General features: G+C 36.5%; 4 protein-coding genes across 4 annotated transcripts in view; 2 read left to right on the top strand and 2 right to left on the bottom strand.

Annotated features, from left to right (window-relative positions):
• The window catches only part of LOC121735747 (HEAT repeat-containing protein 5B), a 55603-nt gene extending 45194 nt beyond the window's left edge, over positions 1–10409 (bottom strand). The window contains exon 1 of the mRNA XM_042126664.1: positions 10395–10409. The gene's annotated coding sequence lies outside the window, so the exon portion shown is untranslated. The remainder of the gene's footprint in view (positions 1–10394) is intronic.
• Positions 4497–6016, top strand: LOC121735748 (CCR4-NOT transcription complex subunit 9). Its single transcript, XM_042126666.1, has one exon. It carries the CDS (start codon positions 4773–4775, stop codon positions 5655–5657), a length of 885 nt encoding a protein of 294 aa, XP_041982600.1. The 5' UTR covers positions 4497–4772; the 3' UTR covers positions 5658–6016.
• Positions 10410–10697: 288 nt separating the features above from the next.
• On the top strand, positions 10698–12028 carry LOC121735877 (putative glutathione-specific gamma-glutamylcyclotransferase 2). Its single transcript, XM_042126853.1, has 3 exons — positions 10698–10931; positions 11251–11476; positions 11745–12028. Exons 1-3 carry the CDS (start codon positions 10797–10799, stop codon positions 11918–11920), a joined length of 537 nt encoding a protein of 178 aa, XP_041982787.1. The 5' UTR covers positions 10698–10796; the 3' UTR covers positions 11921–12028.
• A 2249-nt stretch (positions 12029–14277) lies between these two features.
• LOC121735981 lies at positions 14278–16500 on the bottom strand. Its single transcript, XM_042126988.1, has one exon. The coding sequence runs from the start codon at positions 16250–16252 to the stop codon at positions 15047–15049; it is 1206 nt and encodes a 401-aa protein (XP_041982922.1). The 5' UTR covers positions 16253–16500; the 3' UTR covers positions 14278–15046.
• Positions 16501–20654: the final 4154 nt, after the last annotated feature.

The following is a 20654-nucleotide window of genomic DNA, read 5'->3' as shown; positions in this document are numbered from 1 at the left end:
AAGAATGTAAAACTTAATACATTTCAATTTACAAAAGACGCAATAATATTCCAATGAACAGGATAATAAAGTTATTATAACGATGTTTTAGCTAAAATTCACGGAAGAAATAGCCCTATTTACCGATATTCACACCAAATGTCACAGGAATAATACATTTTGGTTTTGACAACATCTTGCCTGCACTTGTGCAAGATAACGGATATATTATAATGGCTAATATTTTACCAATAATGAATATCAAAAACCCAAATAACACAATTTGGGAAAAAATAAAAAAACCACACCAACAATAAAAAGTAGAAGAAGTTTGAAAGTGACATGCCCGCCAAAACTCTTTCAGTTGTCAAGTTTCAGTTTGCAAGTTTTTATTAAGTCAGCGTGTTCCTTAACTATTACCAGTATACTGGTCTAATCGCTTAGGCCAATGATCGCTTAGGTTTAAGATATTTTGATTTATGTCACACTTGACAGTACACTGATATTTTTTGGAAACACAACCCAAATGTAGTCAGTGATGCCAACCTGCAGATAATTTCAGATCGGTGAGGAACAAATAGAAAATCTAGAAGTGTCTATCCTTACGCCATCTAGTTAACATTGTTAAAATTAAAATTAAAAAATATAAATGAATATCCCTCATAATCTCAATTTATATATCCGACTTTACCGACTTCCAAAGGTGAAGGTTTGGCACCTATTTGTTCGGCTGTGGATATTTTAGTTTTTTGTGATGCATTTTCTTAGCTTAGCTTTACCTTAGCTATCTTTTTTCAGCTACCAAAAAGTAAGATTTTGCACCACAGCTACAGTTATAAACTCCGTGGTATACTTCCGAAGGTACTGAACAGAACTTTAGATTCCTTATACATGTTAGAGAGTTTCAGCGTTGTTTAAAGAAGCAAAGATATTGTATTTAAATGCTACTATGCAGATCACATTTATCAGCATCTTCATCATCACCACCATTAATCCATCCAAGATTCAAGCCCCATACGAGCACCGGTGATCGCGACAACAATAGAATACAATAGCATTTCCGAGAATCCCCGATCGAAGGATTCAAATAATTATGCATCCTTAAAATTATTATGACCTTATTATTTGTACTTTTCATAGTCATTTAGCTCAAGTCTGATGTTTTTGATCATTATTCTGTTTGACAAGCGATGTTTGCCGAATAGGCGCCGGCAGCCTATTCGGCAAACATCGTGTGACTTCGGCAAACTTCGGAGTTTGGAAAACGGCGCCGGCAGCCATTTCGGCAACCGGCGCCGGCAGCGGAGGCACTCCCTAATACTTTTTATTACAATTATTTTTAACCGACTTCCAAAAAGGAGGAGGTTAGACTCTTTCCGGCTGTGGATATATTTTTTATGTATGTTCAACGATTACTCCGCCGTTTGTGAACCGATTTGAAGGTAAAGACAATAGTAATGTTATATCTTTAAACGAGCAATTCTTGTATATAAATATATAATTGGAATCTCGGAATCGGCTCCAACGATTTTCATGAAATTTAGTATATAGGGGGTTTCGGGGGTGATAAATCGATCTAGCTAGGAATCATTTTTAGAAAATGTCATTTTAATCGTGTTTTATCGAATACCCAGCAAAGCTCGGTCAAATAGCTAGTATTATACTTAAATGAACTAAAAAGTATTAAATAATCCTTATTCTGTGGTACACAGGCAATATGTTATAAATTTGTGGAATTAAACATAGAAAAACCCAAGTTTCAGAAAAAAAAATTGTGTATTTTTTATTAATGGCTTTTTGTGGAAAATCTTGCAGATTAAACTGGTTCTTTTTTATTTTAAATAGGTAGAGGCAGTTTTCATCTTCTAATTTTTTTTTTACTTCAATGCTCTAACGACCGTTCCCAATATTTGATCTATCTCTGGTTTTGCCCTACTAGAGATAGGAATAGCCATAAACTTATAATGCATAGACCAACAAAGAGTGCGAGAGAGAAGAAAATCCTTTATGGAATTATAACAAGATGAAAAGAGAGAGGCAGTCTAATGAAAATTGTAACAACTTTTATTTGACAGGTCGTCAAAAGTCGTCAATCGTTTTTATGCCCTTTCGGTATTTGCAATTTATTATTTAAATCGTATGTTATTTTTAACAAATACTATTATATATAACAATAATAACTTGTGCTGTGAGTGATTGCAGTGTAAATCATAGGAATAATCCTGAAAAATATACATTTCACCCGTAATTTTCCTGCACAGATGTGCTGCCGCGTTATCCTGGCCTCTTCACTTTATATTTAACGCATCGCTTAGATCTGGCATTTTTCCTACTGCTTGGAAAAAAGCCCGTATAGTCCCCATACCAAAAGGAGACAATCCCACACTCATTACCAATTACAGACCTATATCAATCCTATCGACAATGTCAAAGGTTTTCGAATCATTGGTTCAACATGGTTTCTTGCCTGGTAGGTCATGCAATACCAACCTCATGTCTTACGCAACTTATTTAATGAATGCAATCGATAATGGATGTGAACTGGATGCCATATATACTGACTTTTCGAAAGCTTTTGACAAAGTCAATCATAAAATCCTATTACAAAAATTAAGATCTTTTGGTATTGATGGTTCTCTTTTAAACTGGTGCTCTTCATACTTGAGTCAAAGACCATCCTATGTTGGCTTTGACGGTTATCAATCTGACCTCTTTGTAGCTCATTCTGGGGTTCCTCAAGGGTCAATTCTTGGACCACTCTTTTTCGACATTTTCATAGATGATATAAATTACATTGTTACAAACTCATATATATTTATGTATGCAGATGACCTTAAACTAATTAGGATAATTAGAACACAACTTGACATTAGAGAACTCCAGGATGATATCAACGCTCTAGTCACATGGTGTGATATTAATAAAATGTATCTGAATGCGAAAAAGTGTCATCATATTAAGTTTAGTAGAAAAAGAATAACTACGAACAGTACGTACACCATATCAAACACAACTTTATCTCAAGTACAAACTATAAGAGATCTTGGTGTAGTACTTGATACTAAGCTTAGCTTTATCCCACATATAGAGGAAACAGTTAGCTCAGCTTTGAAGTCTCTTGGCTTTGTGATCAAAAATTCCAGAGATTTCCATAAAGCCTCTACGGTTATCACTTTATACAATAGCTATGTAAGGAGTAAACTCGAGTACTGTTCCACTGTGTGGAGTCCTTGTTACAGAGTTCACATTGACAGAATCGAAAGTGTCCAACGAAAAATTATCCGCCACCTATCCTATAGATTTAGTAACTCCTTGCGTGGTTGTTCGTATGAAAATAAATTACAACATTTCGGTATGGTCACACTAGAGTCTCGAAGGAACATCTTAGATATGACATTCTTGCACCGACTTATCAACAATAATTTGCATGCATCTACTGTCATCGATTAATTTTTTTCTTCCTGTGAGATCTTCTAGGAAACTAGTGCCCCTATTTCGACCTCATAAATTCAAAACCAACCTTGGCAAAAATAGCCCAATTACTAGGTTAACCTGTAAATATAATGAACTGTCATCGAGGATTTCAGATCTTGATGTTAACCATGATTGTATTCGTAATTTTAAAGAAAAAATCCTAAATTATTATAAATCAACGTAAGTCAGATAGTTTATAAGTTATAACGATTTTCTTATGATGACGTGGTCAGATTAGAATGAAGGCAGAGAAAAATTTTATTTTTCAAAAGTTGGAGAAAAGAAATTTGAACTCATGATGTATGGCTTATATTAGTGACAAATTGGCTTTCAAATTATTTTTTTCTTCAACTTTTGAAAAAAAATTTTTTCTCTGGCTTCATACTAATCTGACCACCTCATCTTAAGAAAATCGTTATAACTTCTAAACTATCTGATTTAAAACATTGAAGTAAAAGAATTTTAGAAGATGAAAACTTCCTCTATCTTTTAAAAATAAAAAAGAACCAGTTTAATGTGCTAGATTTTTCACAAAAAGCCATAAATAAAAAATACACTTTTTTTTTCTTAAACTTGGATTTTTCTATGTTTAATTCCACGAAATTTATAACATATTGCCTGTGTAAGCGTAGTCCACAAATTTAGCTATCAAATGAGACCTTTTTTCTCTTCATAGGATATTTACAAGAGCAGTTCTGGTCAGATTAGTGTGAAAGCCCGAGAAAAACTAAAATGGCTGCCATTTTACAACCTTGAGAGAGAAAAAAAATTTGAGGGCCAATTTGTCGATAAAATATGCCATAGATCATGACATTAAAGGATCGGACACCGGTGTTGGGACACATTGTATTCTGGTGCCGACGCGAGCCCTGCGAGCCGCGGGCTCGAGTTTACACTCAGGGCTCGCCGCTCGTCTCTTGCTACTTAAATACATACATCTTGCTACATACATCTGTGCTCGTCTCGTGGGCCGTGGCTCGGCGCGAGTGTATCGAGCATTCGACTTTCGAGTATGAAAATAAAAAGTTAAAATGTCATTTTATCTTGTTTATGGTTGAAGTAATGGCTGCCGTTTTTGCTTGCCGTGTTTTGTGAACGTCATAGAAATTTAGCTACCTACCTATTTATTTACGTTATAACCTTAATTGATACCCTTGATTTATAACAATCACTTGAAATTTCGGAGTATACCTTTGAACACGAAGTGCAAAGATCGGGTGCAGAACGTAAACAGATGGTATACCATCGCAAGCCTCTGCTACGATTGTGAGGACTATGTACGAAATAAGTTTTTCATCACAATAGCGGGCTTACAAAACATGAGCTCACAGCAAAGTCCAGGAAACATGCAGTCCGTCGTCGACCGAGAGAAGATTTACTCGTGGATATTGGAGTTGTGCAACCCAGACACACGTGAAAATGCTCTCCTAGAATTGAGTAAAAAGAGGGAAGTAGTACCCGATTTGGCGCCAATGCTGTGGCACAGCTTCGGTACAATCGCAGCATTGCTACAAGAGATAACCAACATTTATGTTGCGATGATACCTCCGACGCTTACAGCTCACCAAAGTAATAGAGTATGTAATGCCCTAGCTCTAATGCAGTGTGTAGCTTCCCACCCGGAGACGAGATCGGCGTTTCTTCAAGCTCACGTGCCGCTATTTCTGTACCCTTTCCTGCACACAGTGTCAAAAACGCGCCCCTTTGAATACCTGCGTCTGACAAGTCTGGGTGTCATCGGAGCACTAGTTAAGACTGACGAACAGGAAGTAATAACATTCTTATTGACCACAGAAATCATTCCATTGTGCTTACGCATCATGGAAAATGGTTCGGAACTGTCCAAGACAGTTGCCACATTTATATTACAAAAGATATTGTTAGATGATAGTGGATTGTGCTATATATGTCAAACTTACGATAGATTCTCTCATGTAGCTATGATATTAGGAAAAATGGTCTTGTCATTGGCCAAAGACCCGTCAGCGAGACTCCTCAAACACGTTGTGAGGTGCTACCTCCGTTTATCAGACAACCCTAGAGCCAGAGAGGCATTGAGACAGTGTCTTCCCGATCAACTCCGAGACGCAACATTCACAGCGTGCCTTCAAGAAGATACCTCCACCAAGCATTGGCTAGCTCAACTAATCAAGAATCTGGAAGCCCCCACCCAGCCCGCTAGTCCAGGCCAACATAGTATGTGAGACAAACATTACTGTCAAGCACTTTGTTACTTTCTGAAGAAATAGGAGAGAAATTTCAAGTACTGACAAAAAGATAAATTTTAATACAGAGCAACTACATTGTTAAAACAATTTTTACTCATAGTTTGTGTATGATAAGAAGAGCAATAAATGTACTGAACAGTATGATTAAGGTGTAATTAAAGCTAATATTTCCTATTATGTATAATGTAAAGCTTACTTATGTTTTGGTTGATGGATGTTTAATATAAAAAGAAAATGTATAAGTATTTGAATCGATTTAGCCAAGCTTAAAGTTACATATCCTAAAGTAAGTCTGGGATGTAACAATTATGTAAAATGTCAAAATTCTCTGTTAGTATAGTTTTCTATAGAAAACAATGTGAAAGTAATAGAATGCCAGCTGGCGTAGCATTCTTTCTAAAAAACCGTTTCTTTCTACGGAAGAATAGACACAGTGACATTAGACAATGGAAATCCACCATTTTGTCGATAAAATCTCTCAGTATGTTGATTCTTTCCCATGTCTACTGTTATGGTAGCCCTGTTGCATATGTTATGAAACTCAGAAAACTGATGTTTCCTCTCCTAATAAAACTGCAAAGTGCTTGAAACACATTTTTCTAGATTAAAGGTTGTACTGATTATAATATGTATGTAAAATAAAAATAAAAGATACCAGATTTAAACATAATATTAGCAACTTAAAGTATGTAATATAATATTATGAAGTATTCACATTGTAAACTTTTAAAGTTGTGCTGACTTTAAAGTATTAATACCTCAATTTTGGGAATTGCAGACACAATACATTTTCAACTTGGGGATTCAACACTTACATATTAACCCATATTACAAACTCTTTAGGGGTAGAACTAGTTTTGCCTATATTCCAAATTCCAATCCAATGTTATGTAAACAAACAAACATTCAAATCTTTGTTTAGAGCGAAGGCACCATGTCTTTCTAGTGACTGTTACATATTGTGTCTGTGTAGTCATACTATTATAATTTTTTGGGTCTATTATTTACTAAATTAAAAAAGGCTCTTATTTCTCAACAAGTAAGACAGAATGCAGCTACATACTTACTTTGTAAAAAATAAAATATTCTGCCTTAATACAATAGTTTGTAGGATTTTTAATTTAAAAATTGTTAACTTTATATTTTGAGATGAGACTAGAGTGAAAATTAATTTCCAAAAATACATAAAATATACCTAAAAATATGTATTATTGTTTCCTTTTATATTTTGTTTATTTCTCTCTTTCTGCTTCTAATAGCTCTTTTAAATTACTAGCAAATTTTTACAAACCTTTTTATGCAGTGTAAAAGTAACATTTACATGTTATTTTTATTTATTCAACCATTTTATTTAAAATATTTTTAAGTTTTTGTGTTATACTTGGACAACTGAAATAACAACTTTTGTAACAGTATTGCTTGTTTTATTTATTTTCTGCGTTTTTACTACAAACCTTGAGAGAAAAAAGGTTTAACATGTCTGTTATAAAATAAAATTATTTTATGTTCTCTAGAGCTAAAAATCTGGACCTCTGATAGGGTTCCTAGATATCGCCCATCTGTTGACTGCCAAGTGAACGGGATATTTTGGTTTGTAGGTTGATTTAGGTGTCGGATTCTCATATATGACAAAGGATGCACCAGGTTGCTTTATATCGGAACACCTTATTGTATTGAGTAATCCTGGATTTTTATTACGTGTGTTATATAGTTGGTAAATGTTGGTGCTAGTTTTTACTGAACACTTTTTCGGACATTGCGTGCTGCAATTAACAGTATCAAAATACTGAGTGCAATGGTCAACCATCTTAAAATTAACTTTTCTTCCACATTTACACAACTTTTTGCTACCGCCAGTGGTTACGCTTGTAACGCAGTTACTGTCGCACAGCTTCGGTCCAGAAATCAGCGTGTTTACTCCAAAATCAATAACACACTTTGAAACTTTCTTTGATACTACTTGTTTGTTAGATATTTTCCCTTTTTCGTTTCGCTTCGTAGTGGGTCTATTCGTTATACTCTTATAGGTTTTTTCTTCGGGTTTTGAATTTGCTTTCCTTTGAGAAATAAAGGTTGATTTATAAACTGTACTTATAACTTCATTACAAACATTTTGTCTTGATTTGGACATCTTGTAGACGATATCGATCCTAATATCGTGGTGGATACGGTGTGATGCGATAGGTATACATTTTAAGTTATGATTTTTAACTTGTCGATCGTCATTACATTATATTACGTGTTAAAATTTATAAAAAGGATATGATTTCAGTGGAAAATTCAAATTTACCACCATTTTGAAATACTGTTGACATTATGTTTTTTATTGTATTCAAGGGTAAAAGTGGTTAAAGTCACATAATAAAAAAAATGATATCGTCGCTGCGCGTGCGATACCGCGTATGAGCAGTTGGTAAATACCACGGAACAGCAAAATGCGCAAAATTGAGATATTGTGCCAGCCGATTCGAAACGCATATTGGCTTATATTAGGCTTCACAGAATTTAAATTATCCAATTAGAAACGTACATTTGCCATCGAAACAATACCGCGGAACAGTTGGCGGCCGGAAGTTAAAAGCAATTCCGCGTATTTACTACAAGCGGCAAGAAAAATATATCGAAAATAGTAAAATTCTCCCAGAAATAACTATTTTTCTGAGATAAACCACCACGTAAGTATATTTTAATTATTGTTTAATATTGTTCATATGTATTGTATTCATGCTAGAATGTTTCAATTAATTTACCACCATTTCCATTGCTTTGAAGATCAAGGAAGGTTACATGACGTGGTCATTATATCTTCACCTTAAAAATACAGGCGGCAACCAATCGCCACGACTAAATATGATCATCAGGTTGGGGAAGTAGCTCAGTTAAGCTAAAGCACCCCGGGGATATGGGCTAGTAGTTGTGCTAACCCTACTCACTAAAACCACCTGCAATAATTTTCCTTCAGCCGTATACGGAGGGATGTTCTGGATTTGTCAAACACAGGGCTCCCTCCATGACCGGACGATCTTCTCCAAAAGGGAGCACACTACCATCAAAGTAAGAGAACTCTTCGGCAAATTGAAGAGTCCCCTTCGGCGTCGAGACTAGCTAAGCCGGGTAGGTTCCAGCCTCACCGATTTTCCTTTAGCCATATACGGAGGGATGTTCTGGGTTTGTCAAACACAGGGCTCCCTTCACGACCGGACGGTCTTCTCCAAAAGAGAGCAGACTACCACCAAAGTAAGGAAACGCTTCGGTAAATTGTAGAGTTCCCTTCGGCGTCGGGACCAGCTAAGCCGGGTAGGTTTCCAGCCTCACCCGGAGCCCCAATTGCATTGAAATTTGGAGATTCGCATAATGATGCCTCCCCACTCCCGATGCGGAACAGAGGATAGCTCATTATCTTTGTTACTCTATGGCCCAACGATCGTATGCCTCGTGGCTGCTTTCCTTGCTTTTAAACCCTCCGGAACTCCCACTGCAGGCCGTGACGTCCTCTCTGGAACGAGGATGAGCAACTTGGCGAAGACCTTCGTAACCAGCTGTCACGATGGATCTCTCGCTAGGGCAGTAGCTGTCGCCTAGGAGACCGTACGGCACCTCCTGTTAACCCTCACTGCTACATTGCGAAGAGTAGCTGCCGCCCGGCTAATGCCCGCCTTATTACTACGAAATTAGTAACGGAATCTGCCCATATTGAACCACCGTACACAGCTAAGCTCCGACAGATCACAGACTGGATTCTGGCGGCTATACTCTGGAGAGTATAGCTGCTGTGGTCCCTACATTTAAGCGTCGGACTCATTTTGACCTTCGACCCTCTGATAACAAGTGCTCCGGGTGGGGGTGCTTTTCTTCAGGTCCATGGAAGAGCAGGGCTTCAGTATGTACTTATGTAATATATCAATATTTTATTTTTATTTTAAATGATTATTATGATCTCTGTCAGATAAAGTCAAGAATCTATGAAAATTTGGGATATCAATTAAAAAATAAGAATAGATAATATTGTTAAATGATTTTGGTAATTAACACGTCATATTTTTGCTAAGTTACAGTGGAACAAAATATAAAATATTTGATTTTTCTAATAAAAAAATGCAACCTTTTACTAAATTGTTTGATTTCAAAACCGCGTATCTTTAATATTAAGCCTACTTATTTTGTAACTAATTAAAACAAAAACGCGTAAGTGTTTTTGACTTGACTTTACACAAAACCTAAGCCATTTGCGAACAAATTTACGTTACTAACCACTAAAGGAAAGTACAAAGAACTAGCTGTTAAGTTCAGTCGGTAATAGGAGTCAAAATAGCTGAGACATTCAGTTTTTTCTTCCTCCTGTAAAATCATCAAAAAGCAGATACGCGGTATTTACCAACTGCACATACGCGGTATCGCACGCGCAGCGACGATATTATGTATATAACATTTATAAATTCAAAGATATAGGAGAATACATGGGCGTACCCAGATTCTAGGCCAGGGGGGGGCAAATTTCCCAGGTTCTGGGCCAGGGGGGGGACAAATTACCCAGGTTTTGGACCAGGGGGGGGGGGGGGGGGGAAATCAGTTTTTTTTATAAGCTAGGTGTTTATATAGAATAAAAAAATTATTAATTTTAGTTGTAAAAATATTGTATTGCAAACAAATAACAAAAAATAGTTTTCTTAATTTTTAATTTTTATGGATAAAAGTACTAGATAATATACTTACTACTTAGTAGTGTCGTCAACATGATCCAGGGGGGGCAGCTGTCCCCCCTGCCCCCCCCTCGGTACGCCCTGCATGGGAGAAAAAAATATCCTGCATCGATTGACACCAAAAAATGTATACTTTCCCGACAACGACAAGTTACCTTAAATTGTGATTTTTGTGCTGATTAGAAAAACATTCTTTGCTGACCAAAATATTCCAAAACAAAAAAAACCACTAAATGTTACTATGACAGATTGATGATAGCTGTCAAAATCATGTGGAAACTGGAAATTGGAAATTGTTTTTCTTTTCTGTTTCCATATATACTAGTAATCTGTGTCTGTTTCCTTATTCATTGGGTAAACTACAAAAATCAATTGCTTATCAATTGTTTTATATGATTCTATAGATTTTGTCGAAATGTGGGTTTTTGGTTATGGCTCACTAATATGGAAAGTCGATTTTAAATACGAGTTAAAAGCCGTGGGATATGTAAAGGGTTACCTTAGAAGATTTTACCAACACAGCATTGACCATAGGGGAACTCCCGACAAGGTAAATTAATCTTCATTGCATGTATATTTATCTAGTAATAACTAGACTAGAAAACTTATACATAAAAATGTAAAGGAGACCTTCAAACGAGTTGTAAAAATGTCTGGTTCCCAGGTAGGCTTTTTCTTTTTATCTTTTTATTTAGTCTCTTTTTATCTTTTTATTTAGTCTGATGACGTTAAAGAAAATGTTCTCAACATTTAGTTATGCTCTATAAATATATTTTATAAAAAAATCACTTACTTTTTTAATTTGAATAAGCTAACTAGCTTATTTTATTTCTACATCTTATTATATTGTGTCATACTGCATACACAAGCCTGGCCGAGTTGTAACACTGATACGGAGTGTTGATCCGAACAGCGCAGTATGGGGAGTGGCATACAAGATCAGAGATGAGGATGTTGAGGAAGTGACACAACATCTGGATTATCGAGAGAAAAACGGGTATTCCAAGAAAGATGTGATGTTTTATCCAAAGGACAAAAGTGTACCGTTTTCCTTAACTATCTATGTGGCGACACAGGATAACGAGTCATATGCAGGTAAAATGCCATAGAAAACTAATTATTTTTGTTTTTGAGTCAACTAAATATAAATTGAGATTTGACAAGCATATTTATTATTTATAGTATAAACTTAGTCGCTACCACCTTTCTTCACTATTTATCCTTTTTTATAATTTTTGCACATAATAATATTGCATCTCAAATTATTATCATTTTAAGATCTAAGTCGACAAAGTTTTGTCATTTCTAAGGTAACTAAGCCACTTACCAGTATACCTCAATCAATTCTTTTCTGAATTTTCAGGTCCGGCACCTATAGCAGATATTGCAAGGCAGGTACTAACCAGTGTTGGTCCGAGCGGACCTAACAAAGAATATGTTTACAATCTCGCAGCAGCTATAAGACAGATGGGGGTTGATGATGATCATTTATTCAGCTTGGAAGAGGAGTTAAAACGAATCGATTCCGATTCAAGGTGAATCATTGAGCACAACATTACTAATTGGTCTAAACTAGTGATAATGAAACCACAGAAGTGTATTGTTTTCCTTATGCTTTGTATGTTTTGAATATATATTTATATGTTATGAGCTGTTTGTTTTTACTGTGTTCTATCATAGAAATATGACCTAGATGTTATTTGTTTGGGTTATGTAAAGTCCAGGAAAAAGTCTATTATAGTCACTTCAATAGTGCTTGTAATGTACCTATTAGTTTGTTAATGAGTTCCTTATTATCCTAAGCTACTCATATACAGTAGACGCGCGTTAGTGTCTAAACACACTAGGCCGAAGTTACGCGGCGTAAATTCCGCATGATTACGTCAACGCTCTGAGGTTAACGCATACAAAATACGGACGGAACGCGACGGAATAGTGGGTCATCGGTAATTTAAAATACATAGCGGGCGTAATCATGCGGAATTTACGCCGCGTAACTTCGGCTTAGTGTGTTTAGACACAACGTTTTGCACGGCCGTGTCGGATTATAGAGTACTCCATACATTTTTACACATTACAATACCTTAAAACAAATTAAAATCATAATTTCAAGGTTTTATCTGAACTGCAAATCATTTTCCTAAAGCTAAGTAAGTACTTATCAGCAAGCTGTAACCGTAACCGTTGCGTGCATTATAACAACAAAAAGGGGAATAGGGTAAGTAATAGGGGAGGGCAGGGAAGGGAAAACGGTAGGGGATTGGGCCTTCGGTAAACTCACTCACTCGGCGTGAAACGGCGGCCGGTTTTCTGTGAGCCGGTGGTATTTCTCCAGTCCAACCGGCTCATTCGTGCCGAAGCATAGCTCTCCCACGTCAAAATGGATTACAAAGGGCGCCGGATTAGCCAAGGGCCGGATTAGCGGGGGTCTACTGTAGTCTGTATACATACTACTACTTCTGCACTACATGTAAACTGTAGTAGTTTGTACGAGTTCCAGCTGCAGTGTACAAGTTTAAATACATTAGTAATAATTGCTTAGTTGTAGTCAGTAGTCTGTACTCTGTAGCGTTGTAGTTTATTTAGGAGTCACTTAATTTACATGTAACTTACCATTCTCTAAAGATAAATGAATTATTTCATTAATAATAAAATAGCAACAATTATTATTGAAAGCAAATAATTGAGTACGGGCTTAGTGCTTTAAAATTTTGCAAAAACATCTTTGCTATTTAAAAATTGTAGGCATATTTACCATAAAAGTAGTTAATTGTAAGTAATATATTTTATAAACTAAACAGTCATACGAGTATGACATGGCTCAAAAATACTATTCATATAAGTAGTTAAGTATTATAAATTCGAAAGTTTGTTGCCTCTTCACTTCTTCACTCGGTTCCCAGGAAAAGATATACATTTAAAGTATAATAATAAAATTATTATTATCACCGGAACAATTATTATAATCGTGATTCGTGCATAGTCAAACCAAATTCAATCATCCAATCGCCAATTTTCTGTTGGAAATCAATACCTACCTATACTTAGCATAATAAACGTGCATTTGATGATTTTTCTAAGGTTGCCTTCTAAGTTCTCAAATTTAGTTAATTAAAAAATTAAAATATTAACGGCCCTTATTCACGCTGAGCCGAGATGGAAAGCCACGATTGCCAACATTAAAGAAATTTAAAATTATGCACAATAATTGACATCAATCAGAAACAAAAGATACATACAGCCGAACGTACCTATTACCTCCTCCTTTTTAAAAGTCGGTCAGAAATGAATATGCCCCTAGTCTAGTCTCTACACGTTCATAATTGCCTGTATTTGTCCATCATGGGCTAACAATAGTCCATGTGGCTGTCAGTGTCTCTCTGGTGTGTTTTCAAAACATGAGACAAATTATAGTACATGCGATAACATCAAGGAATAAATAATCTATACCATACTTATTGCTATGCCATGTAAGTGCATGGTGTAAATATAGTTTTGTCACCTTTATGCTCTGGAAAAATGGTGAGCCAAATTTTTTATCGATTTTACATAATTCGATCAATGTTTAAGGAGTAAGGACTCTTTACGCTATAAATAAATAACAAGGTAAACAAAAGCTGTACAAATGAAAGGGGAAAAGGAAATAAGTACATAATATTATTATTTTATTTTTCCCTTTCATTTATTTTCCCTTTAAAGTTAAATGTTATAATTATTATTATATTTAACTATAAGGGAAAATGAATTTGTTTTCTCGACCATTTGTTATTATAGCTATTGTATCAGAAATTTTATAGTTGGAGACTGTAAAATTAATAAAACAAAAACCAGAAATATTGAATAAGTTATAAGACTGAATGCAACTAAATATCACACAAATTTAAAAACGAACAAAATTCACATATTGCCATTTATTTATACAAATCAATCGGAGACTTACAAATATGTCCATAGCAAAAATAACAAAAGTGTATAAGTTATAAAAAATCACAAAACATACATCAATATTAGGTATTATAAAAGTTGAAAGCCGTTTCTGATAGTATGGCACAACACTTATCTATGTCTGATAACCTAATGCATTAAGATAAGTATTGTGAAGTGTTAGCTAACGCCTTTACAAATATATTACTTAAATAAAACATTTTGCCCACCACTTGCGTTAAACGGAAACCGTACACTGCCGAATAGCCTATATCCTTCATGTACTCTATATCTGTGTTGAAATTCATCAAAATCGATCCAGTACTCAAGCCTACTTAACGCAAACAAACATCTTTCATCTTTACAATAATAACATTACGTATACTTAAATATACAAATTTCAAAACTCCTCTCCAATACATAAATCTTGTCAATAAAAAATAACAAAGTATTTACAATTTTACATTTTATACAAAGAAACACATTTTAATAAATACAATATTATGTGCCCTATATTTGTTTAATACGGTCAACACCATATTTTCCTTACAATAATATTTCCTGCTAGCGAACAATCTTGGTTCAAACGAATGGATTTAGAACTCTACATTAATTCGTTGACCCACGGTTCAAAATGCATAGTTAAATTACCTTAAACTTATAATAGGAAGACTGTTTCACCGTAGACTTTGGAATAACACACAATAAAATATTTTTGGAGGATTTCGCACTAATGTTTGACTATTTATCGCTCTTAACTCCCTTGTTGCGACCTAACAGCTTGTCCAGGAAACTCCTTTTCCGTTTTATTTTCTTACCATCTTTATGACTCTCTACCTGCTCTCCTTCCTTCGTCATCTTCTGTATTAAGTCTGGAATGGTCAAATCGATCATTTGATCGAGCGGTTTCTTGCTGACGCTGCTTAACCGTCTCGGTATCGTCGATAGCTCCGGTACCTGGTCATTCTCCTCCTCTGTATTATCAGCACTGCCGTTGTGCAAAATCTCAACATTCGGCTTGATATCCTTGTTGTTTTCTGTTATTTTGTTGTCGTTGCTGTCGAGCTTCTCCTGACTCTTTTTAGCTTCAAAAACGTCGTCGTTCTCTGATTTGGACTGCTCCCCGATTTTTGGTTCACTAGAGTGACTGTCCGCCGCACTGGAGGTCGATTTTGGAACGGATCCGATGATCTTGGGTCTGGTGGGCGGCAGGGTTCGGTCGATGGGCTTCCTCTGGGGCGAGTAGCGCTTCACCAGCTCCTCGAAGAGCTTCTGATGATCGACCTTCGGCGAGCCGAGGGGTTCGGCCGGCAAACTCCGGTGTCTAGTCTTGTCCGGGTCCTCGTTCTCCTTGCCGTTGGTGCCGTTCTCCTTGCCGTCGGTGCCGTCCTCGGGCGAGCCCAGGTCGACCAGCACCCGGCGCACGGGGGTCGGCGTGGAGTAGGGCTCGGCAAACGGAAACTTGTACACGTTCAGATTCTCAAACTTGTACCTGGTGGCGGCGACGCCGGTGGGCAGGGACGCTCGCACGCCCGATCGCGACAGCGGGCTCGCGCCCGGCTCGTGTAGGGTCGAGTTGAGGAACTCGCGGCGCAACTTGGACAGCCTCCTGGTGCGGTCGATCATGCTCTGCCGGTAGTCGACGTCGTCGCTCTGGTTGTGGTCGGCCGCGAAGTTGTCCGAGTATTTCCGCGGTCGGAATTCGTAGGCGCGGCCTTCGCTCCTCGTTTCACGCATACTGGAATAGCCCGGAGTGTTGCGTTTAAAATTAGACGTGGTGATCCCGTGGTTGGAGGTTATTATTGGCTCCGCTTCCTTGTAGACGGGGGAGGGGGGCGGCAGGAAGACGGTGTCGTGCTTGTCGAACACGTCGCGGCGCCGGCTGAACTGGTCGGTGCCGATCATCTCGCGCGACTTGACGCTGGTGGTCGGCGATTTGGTCCCCATTTCCTGTTGTTATCGCGCGACGCTAGGACGATTTTCCTGTAAACGGTCTATTTCGGTGAGCACTGAGCACATCACTTCACTAGGTGTTCCGGCGGCGGGCGGCGGTACAGTGCGATAGAGCGGGGCCGATAAGATAGCGGGCGTCTTTATCTCGCGAGTCGCGGGCGATACGTGCGCGCGCGCACCGTCATGGCGCGGTATTGGCGCGAGTGAAAGCACGGCGCCTCTACATTATATAATGCATATAACGGCGTCCCGAATGCGATGTTAGACAGAATTAGCACCAAGACGCTACACTTGTGTTTGATAACATGACACAAAGCGCTTGTTTATATTTATTGTTTTTTTCTTACGTTAGAATCTTCTCTCCACGCTATAAAAACAACATTGCTTGGCTTATACTATTTTATTTGCTCAAAAATAAAGATCGTTTTTCCACAAGATAGCGTTGATATTATCTTTCATGTATTGGCGTTATCCATTAGGTCAGAATTGCGAAATCATAATATCAGTGGATGTCCGCTGTTACCTAACTCATCTACGGTGTAATATAATACGATATATTATAATTTATAAATTATAACACATAAAATGTATAAATACATGTTTTATTCCGGTATACATATTATATTTTATTCATTTTCTGTACTGTATTCAAGAAAATGTATGTAGGTACTAGGAACGTATAATTTTTCAGCTGAGCAAATGCTATAGTCAAGAGCCCTAGAACAATTTTTTTTTATTACTATCAAACAAATTTTTTGTGAGTAAAGCTAATCAACAAAACTTGGTTGACTACGGTACCCCAAAACAGAACCCTAACCAGCAGATTTTTTGTATATTGGTAACTAAAACTAATAAAAATTGGTAATAAAGTACTTTCAATTCTAAATTAGATATAAGTAAACTGTTATTTTATAATGATAAAATTTATATTTCACCTAAGAAGAAAAATGAAAAACTTTTGACTGGTTTTTAATTTTACTGCTGGATTTTTCTTTTAAATTCGCGATGTTTTTGCAGCACGTCCCAATCGTCTGTCGAAACGCGACGGCCAATGATGGACCAATACAAGCGATTTACGAACGTGTCTAGTTTTTCGTCTATGATTGCTTATAAATTATAATCGTATATCGTGGCAATTGTTATTAATGATGGCCCTACGTGAAGAGGGCCCTTTAAAATGTTCTGAAAAAGAAAGAAACTCTCTAGTTTTGAGTATTTTTTTTGTTTTAAATTTACACCTCTATGCTTGCTATTTCTGTAGGTATATTACCTACCTAGATATACTTAAAGTTTCATAAGTCATAACTCATATCCAATGGCTACTTTAGATTTAATCAATTTTATCATATTCAGTGTCAGTGGACTGATAACATAATATTATAAGTGATCAATAAATTAATCATAATATACTTATACTTAACTGTATGCAAATATTTCAAGTGTAGATATATCGCATTTCACGATATATCTACACTTGAGTAAATTGAATTATTGTCGCAACATTATACATAAAACAAATATGAGTAGGTAGGTAGGTACGTTAAAGTAATGTCATAAATCATAATTTCAACATCGTAAAGGCTAGCTACTGGCTACTGCACTGTTTAATGGTTAGATAAGTTAATTAACAGTTTTACAGAAAAACTATAGAGCTTATCTTCATTAAATTAAAGTTAAGTAAACTTTAAACATATATGAGTGCGGCACTTAAAATATAATAGAGTTACCCATACCTATGATATGGGTAACTCTATTATATTTTAAGTGGATATATTATTTGTCAGCGTTACGCAGCGGAGCATGGGCTGATTTATAATAGTAAAAAGAGTCAGTACATGGTCTTTCATAGTGGAACCAGAAAGGTGGATACAGTGCCGACTATTTTACTAAATGGTGTTACTTTGGTTAGGGTAGAGGAGTTTAAATACTTAGGACACATTGTGACGTCCACTTTGAAAGACGACACTGATATCGAAAGGGAGCGAAGGGCGCTGTCGGTTAGGGCGAACATGGTTGTCAGGAGGTTTGCGAGATGCTCGTTAGAAGTAAAAATGACGTTGTTTAGAGCCTTTTGTACATCCTTCTACACTTGCAGCCTCTGGGCAGCATATACGCAAAGGGCCTACAGCGCCCTTCGCGTCCAATATAATAACGCGTTCAGGATGCTGGTGGGGCTCCCCCGCTGGTGCAGCGCTTCGGCGATTTTCGCGTGCGCACGAGTGGACTGTTTCTTTGCCACAATGCGCAGGCGAACGTCGTCACTGATGCGGCGCATGCGGGGGGGCTCCAACGGCATGCTGGCCGCGCTCTGTGAACGAACTGATAACCCGTATATCAGTCACTGCTGTCGCATGCATGCAGAATACAGACCAAAATAATTATTATTTAAATATTATGTAAGTATGCTTATGTGACTTTTGTTTGTAATTTTTTTTTTTGATCTTGTACGTATATGAGTCTGGGATACTTGAAATAAATGATTATTATTATTATTATTATTATTATTATTATGAGTTTTGTTCTAGAAATCAAAGTATCAAACTAATCGACCAATATGGATGTTCATAAACATACAGAAGACTATGGAGAACAACATAAACTACTTTTCTTTTCGGAGAAAGGTACCAACGAATCCCGCGGGATTTAAATTAAAAAGTCGCGTGATACAGTTTATTATCATTACTTACTTTATATTTGCATATCCAAGATAATAATAATAAGATTATAATAAGTAGGTGTTAAAGGTTTTTATTGTTTTTGTGAATCGTATTTCGTTTCCTCGTTTTCAAGGCGAGTCCAAGGCGTTCGGTTAGTCATAAAGCTGAAAGCAATAACGTTGCTAATAAACCTACATCGGAAACAATATTGCTACATATTGATGGATGTTTGACTATCTTGCTAGAGTTGCTATTCTTCCGGTAAGAGCAATTCATGAACGAAAAAAAAGTTTATCAAGCCGGTATTACACCACACAGTTATTGAGGGCCCTGAAAAAATATGGTGTGACGGCGTTTAGCTTCAAGGCGTTTGCTTTACAAAAGACCAAAACTTTCGGCCAAGTGCGAGTCGAACTCGCGCACGAAGGGTTTCGTACCGATACAGAGCAAAAATAGGCTAAAATTGTGTTTTTTTGTATTTGAGCCACCCTTACATTTTAATTTTTTTTTAATATTATTATTAAATATTAAAATACACATATAACAAAAGAAGGTATTAAAAATTCAAGTAACTACTTCTTGCCATTCTTGATATAGAACGAAAAAGGCCGAAAAAATCACGTTTGTTGTATGGGAGCCCCCCCTAAATATTAATTTAATTTTGTTTTCAGTATAAATTGTTGTTATAGCGGCAACAGATATACACAAGATTTTAGAAGTCTAGCTGTAGCGGTTCTTGGGACACAGCCTGGAGACAGACAGACAGACGGACAGACAACGAAGTCTTTGTAATAGGGTCCCGTTTTAACCCTTTGGGTACGGAACCCTAATAATTAAGTACTATTAGAATAGAAGGACTTTCGTGGACACTTTACATTCACAACAATTTATCCAAGTCATACCTTTGCTTTTACTGGAAAGACAGAAAGCGACAATATTTTAATCGCCTTTTTACTTCTGAAATTGACACTAACCAAAAAACAATTAATAAATGTTCCTTGCTCGTTATTTTCATAAAAAGAAAACAAAATCTAATTATTTTTAATGACCAATGTTAAGGATATCCTCAATTATAGATCAATACAAACTACAAAGCGACTTCCCGTAAGTTTTGTTCACTAATATTCTATCTATGAGTGATCCTTATGTCGTAAGCATAAGTCCTGTGAGAAGTAATAACTCTAAACAAAGTGTTAAACCAGGGGTTCTCAATTTTTTTTCAGACATTTTCAGGTTTTTTGTTACATCGCCATTCGCCCCTATTAGCCCCTATAGGTACCTACCTAAATAGCTAGTTAGCTCGCATATATAAGTAAGTACTTATTTTCTATACAATTAAATCAAATAATAGTCAGGGTAGGTAAGCAGATATTATCTGCCGGTAACTAACATTTTTTCCCTTATAATTTGACCAAATTTCAAACCTTGTAACTTACTATACATCATCTAGTTAATAATATATTATCTAGCTAAGTATACATAGAATACACATTTTTTTTGCATTCAAATCATTTTACCGGTCGAGTCCTATAAAAGCCTCTGTTTATGCAAAAAAACTGCAGTTTTCAAATTGATAGTTACGTAGTTCATCCAAGATCAATTCATATCTTCATTTGTGTTAATTCAATGGTTATTTCGCAGTCACCTCTCATCCCACACTTTGGGAGCCTCTGACTCACACTATACTCGGTATAGTCCGACTATGAATAACTTCGGAGGTCGATGACCTGAGTCGCATG

The sequence above is a fragment of the Aricia agestis genome, chromosome 18 (assembly GCF_905147365.1).
Source record: "Aricia agestis chromosome 18, ilAriAges1.1, whole genome shotgun sequence".
Classification (NCBI taxonomy): domain Eukaryota; kingdom Metazoa; phylum Arthropoda; class Insecta; order Lepidoptera; family Lycaenidae; genus Aricia; species Aricia agestis.
Note: the sequence above shows the minus strand (reverse complement) of the source record. Positions and strands in the feature narration are given on the sequence as shown.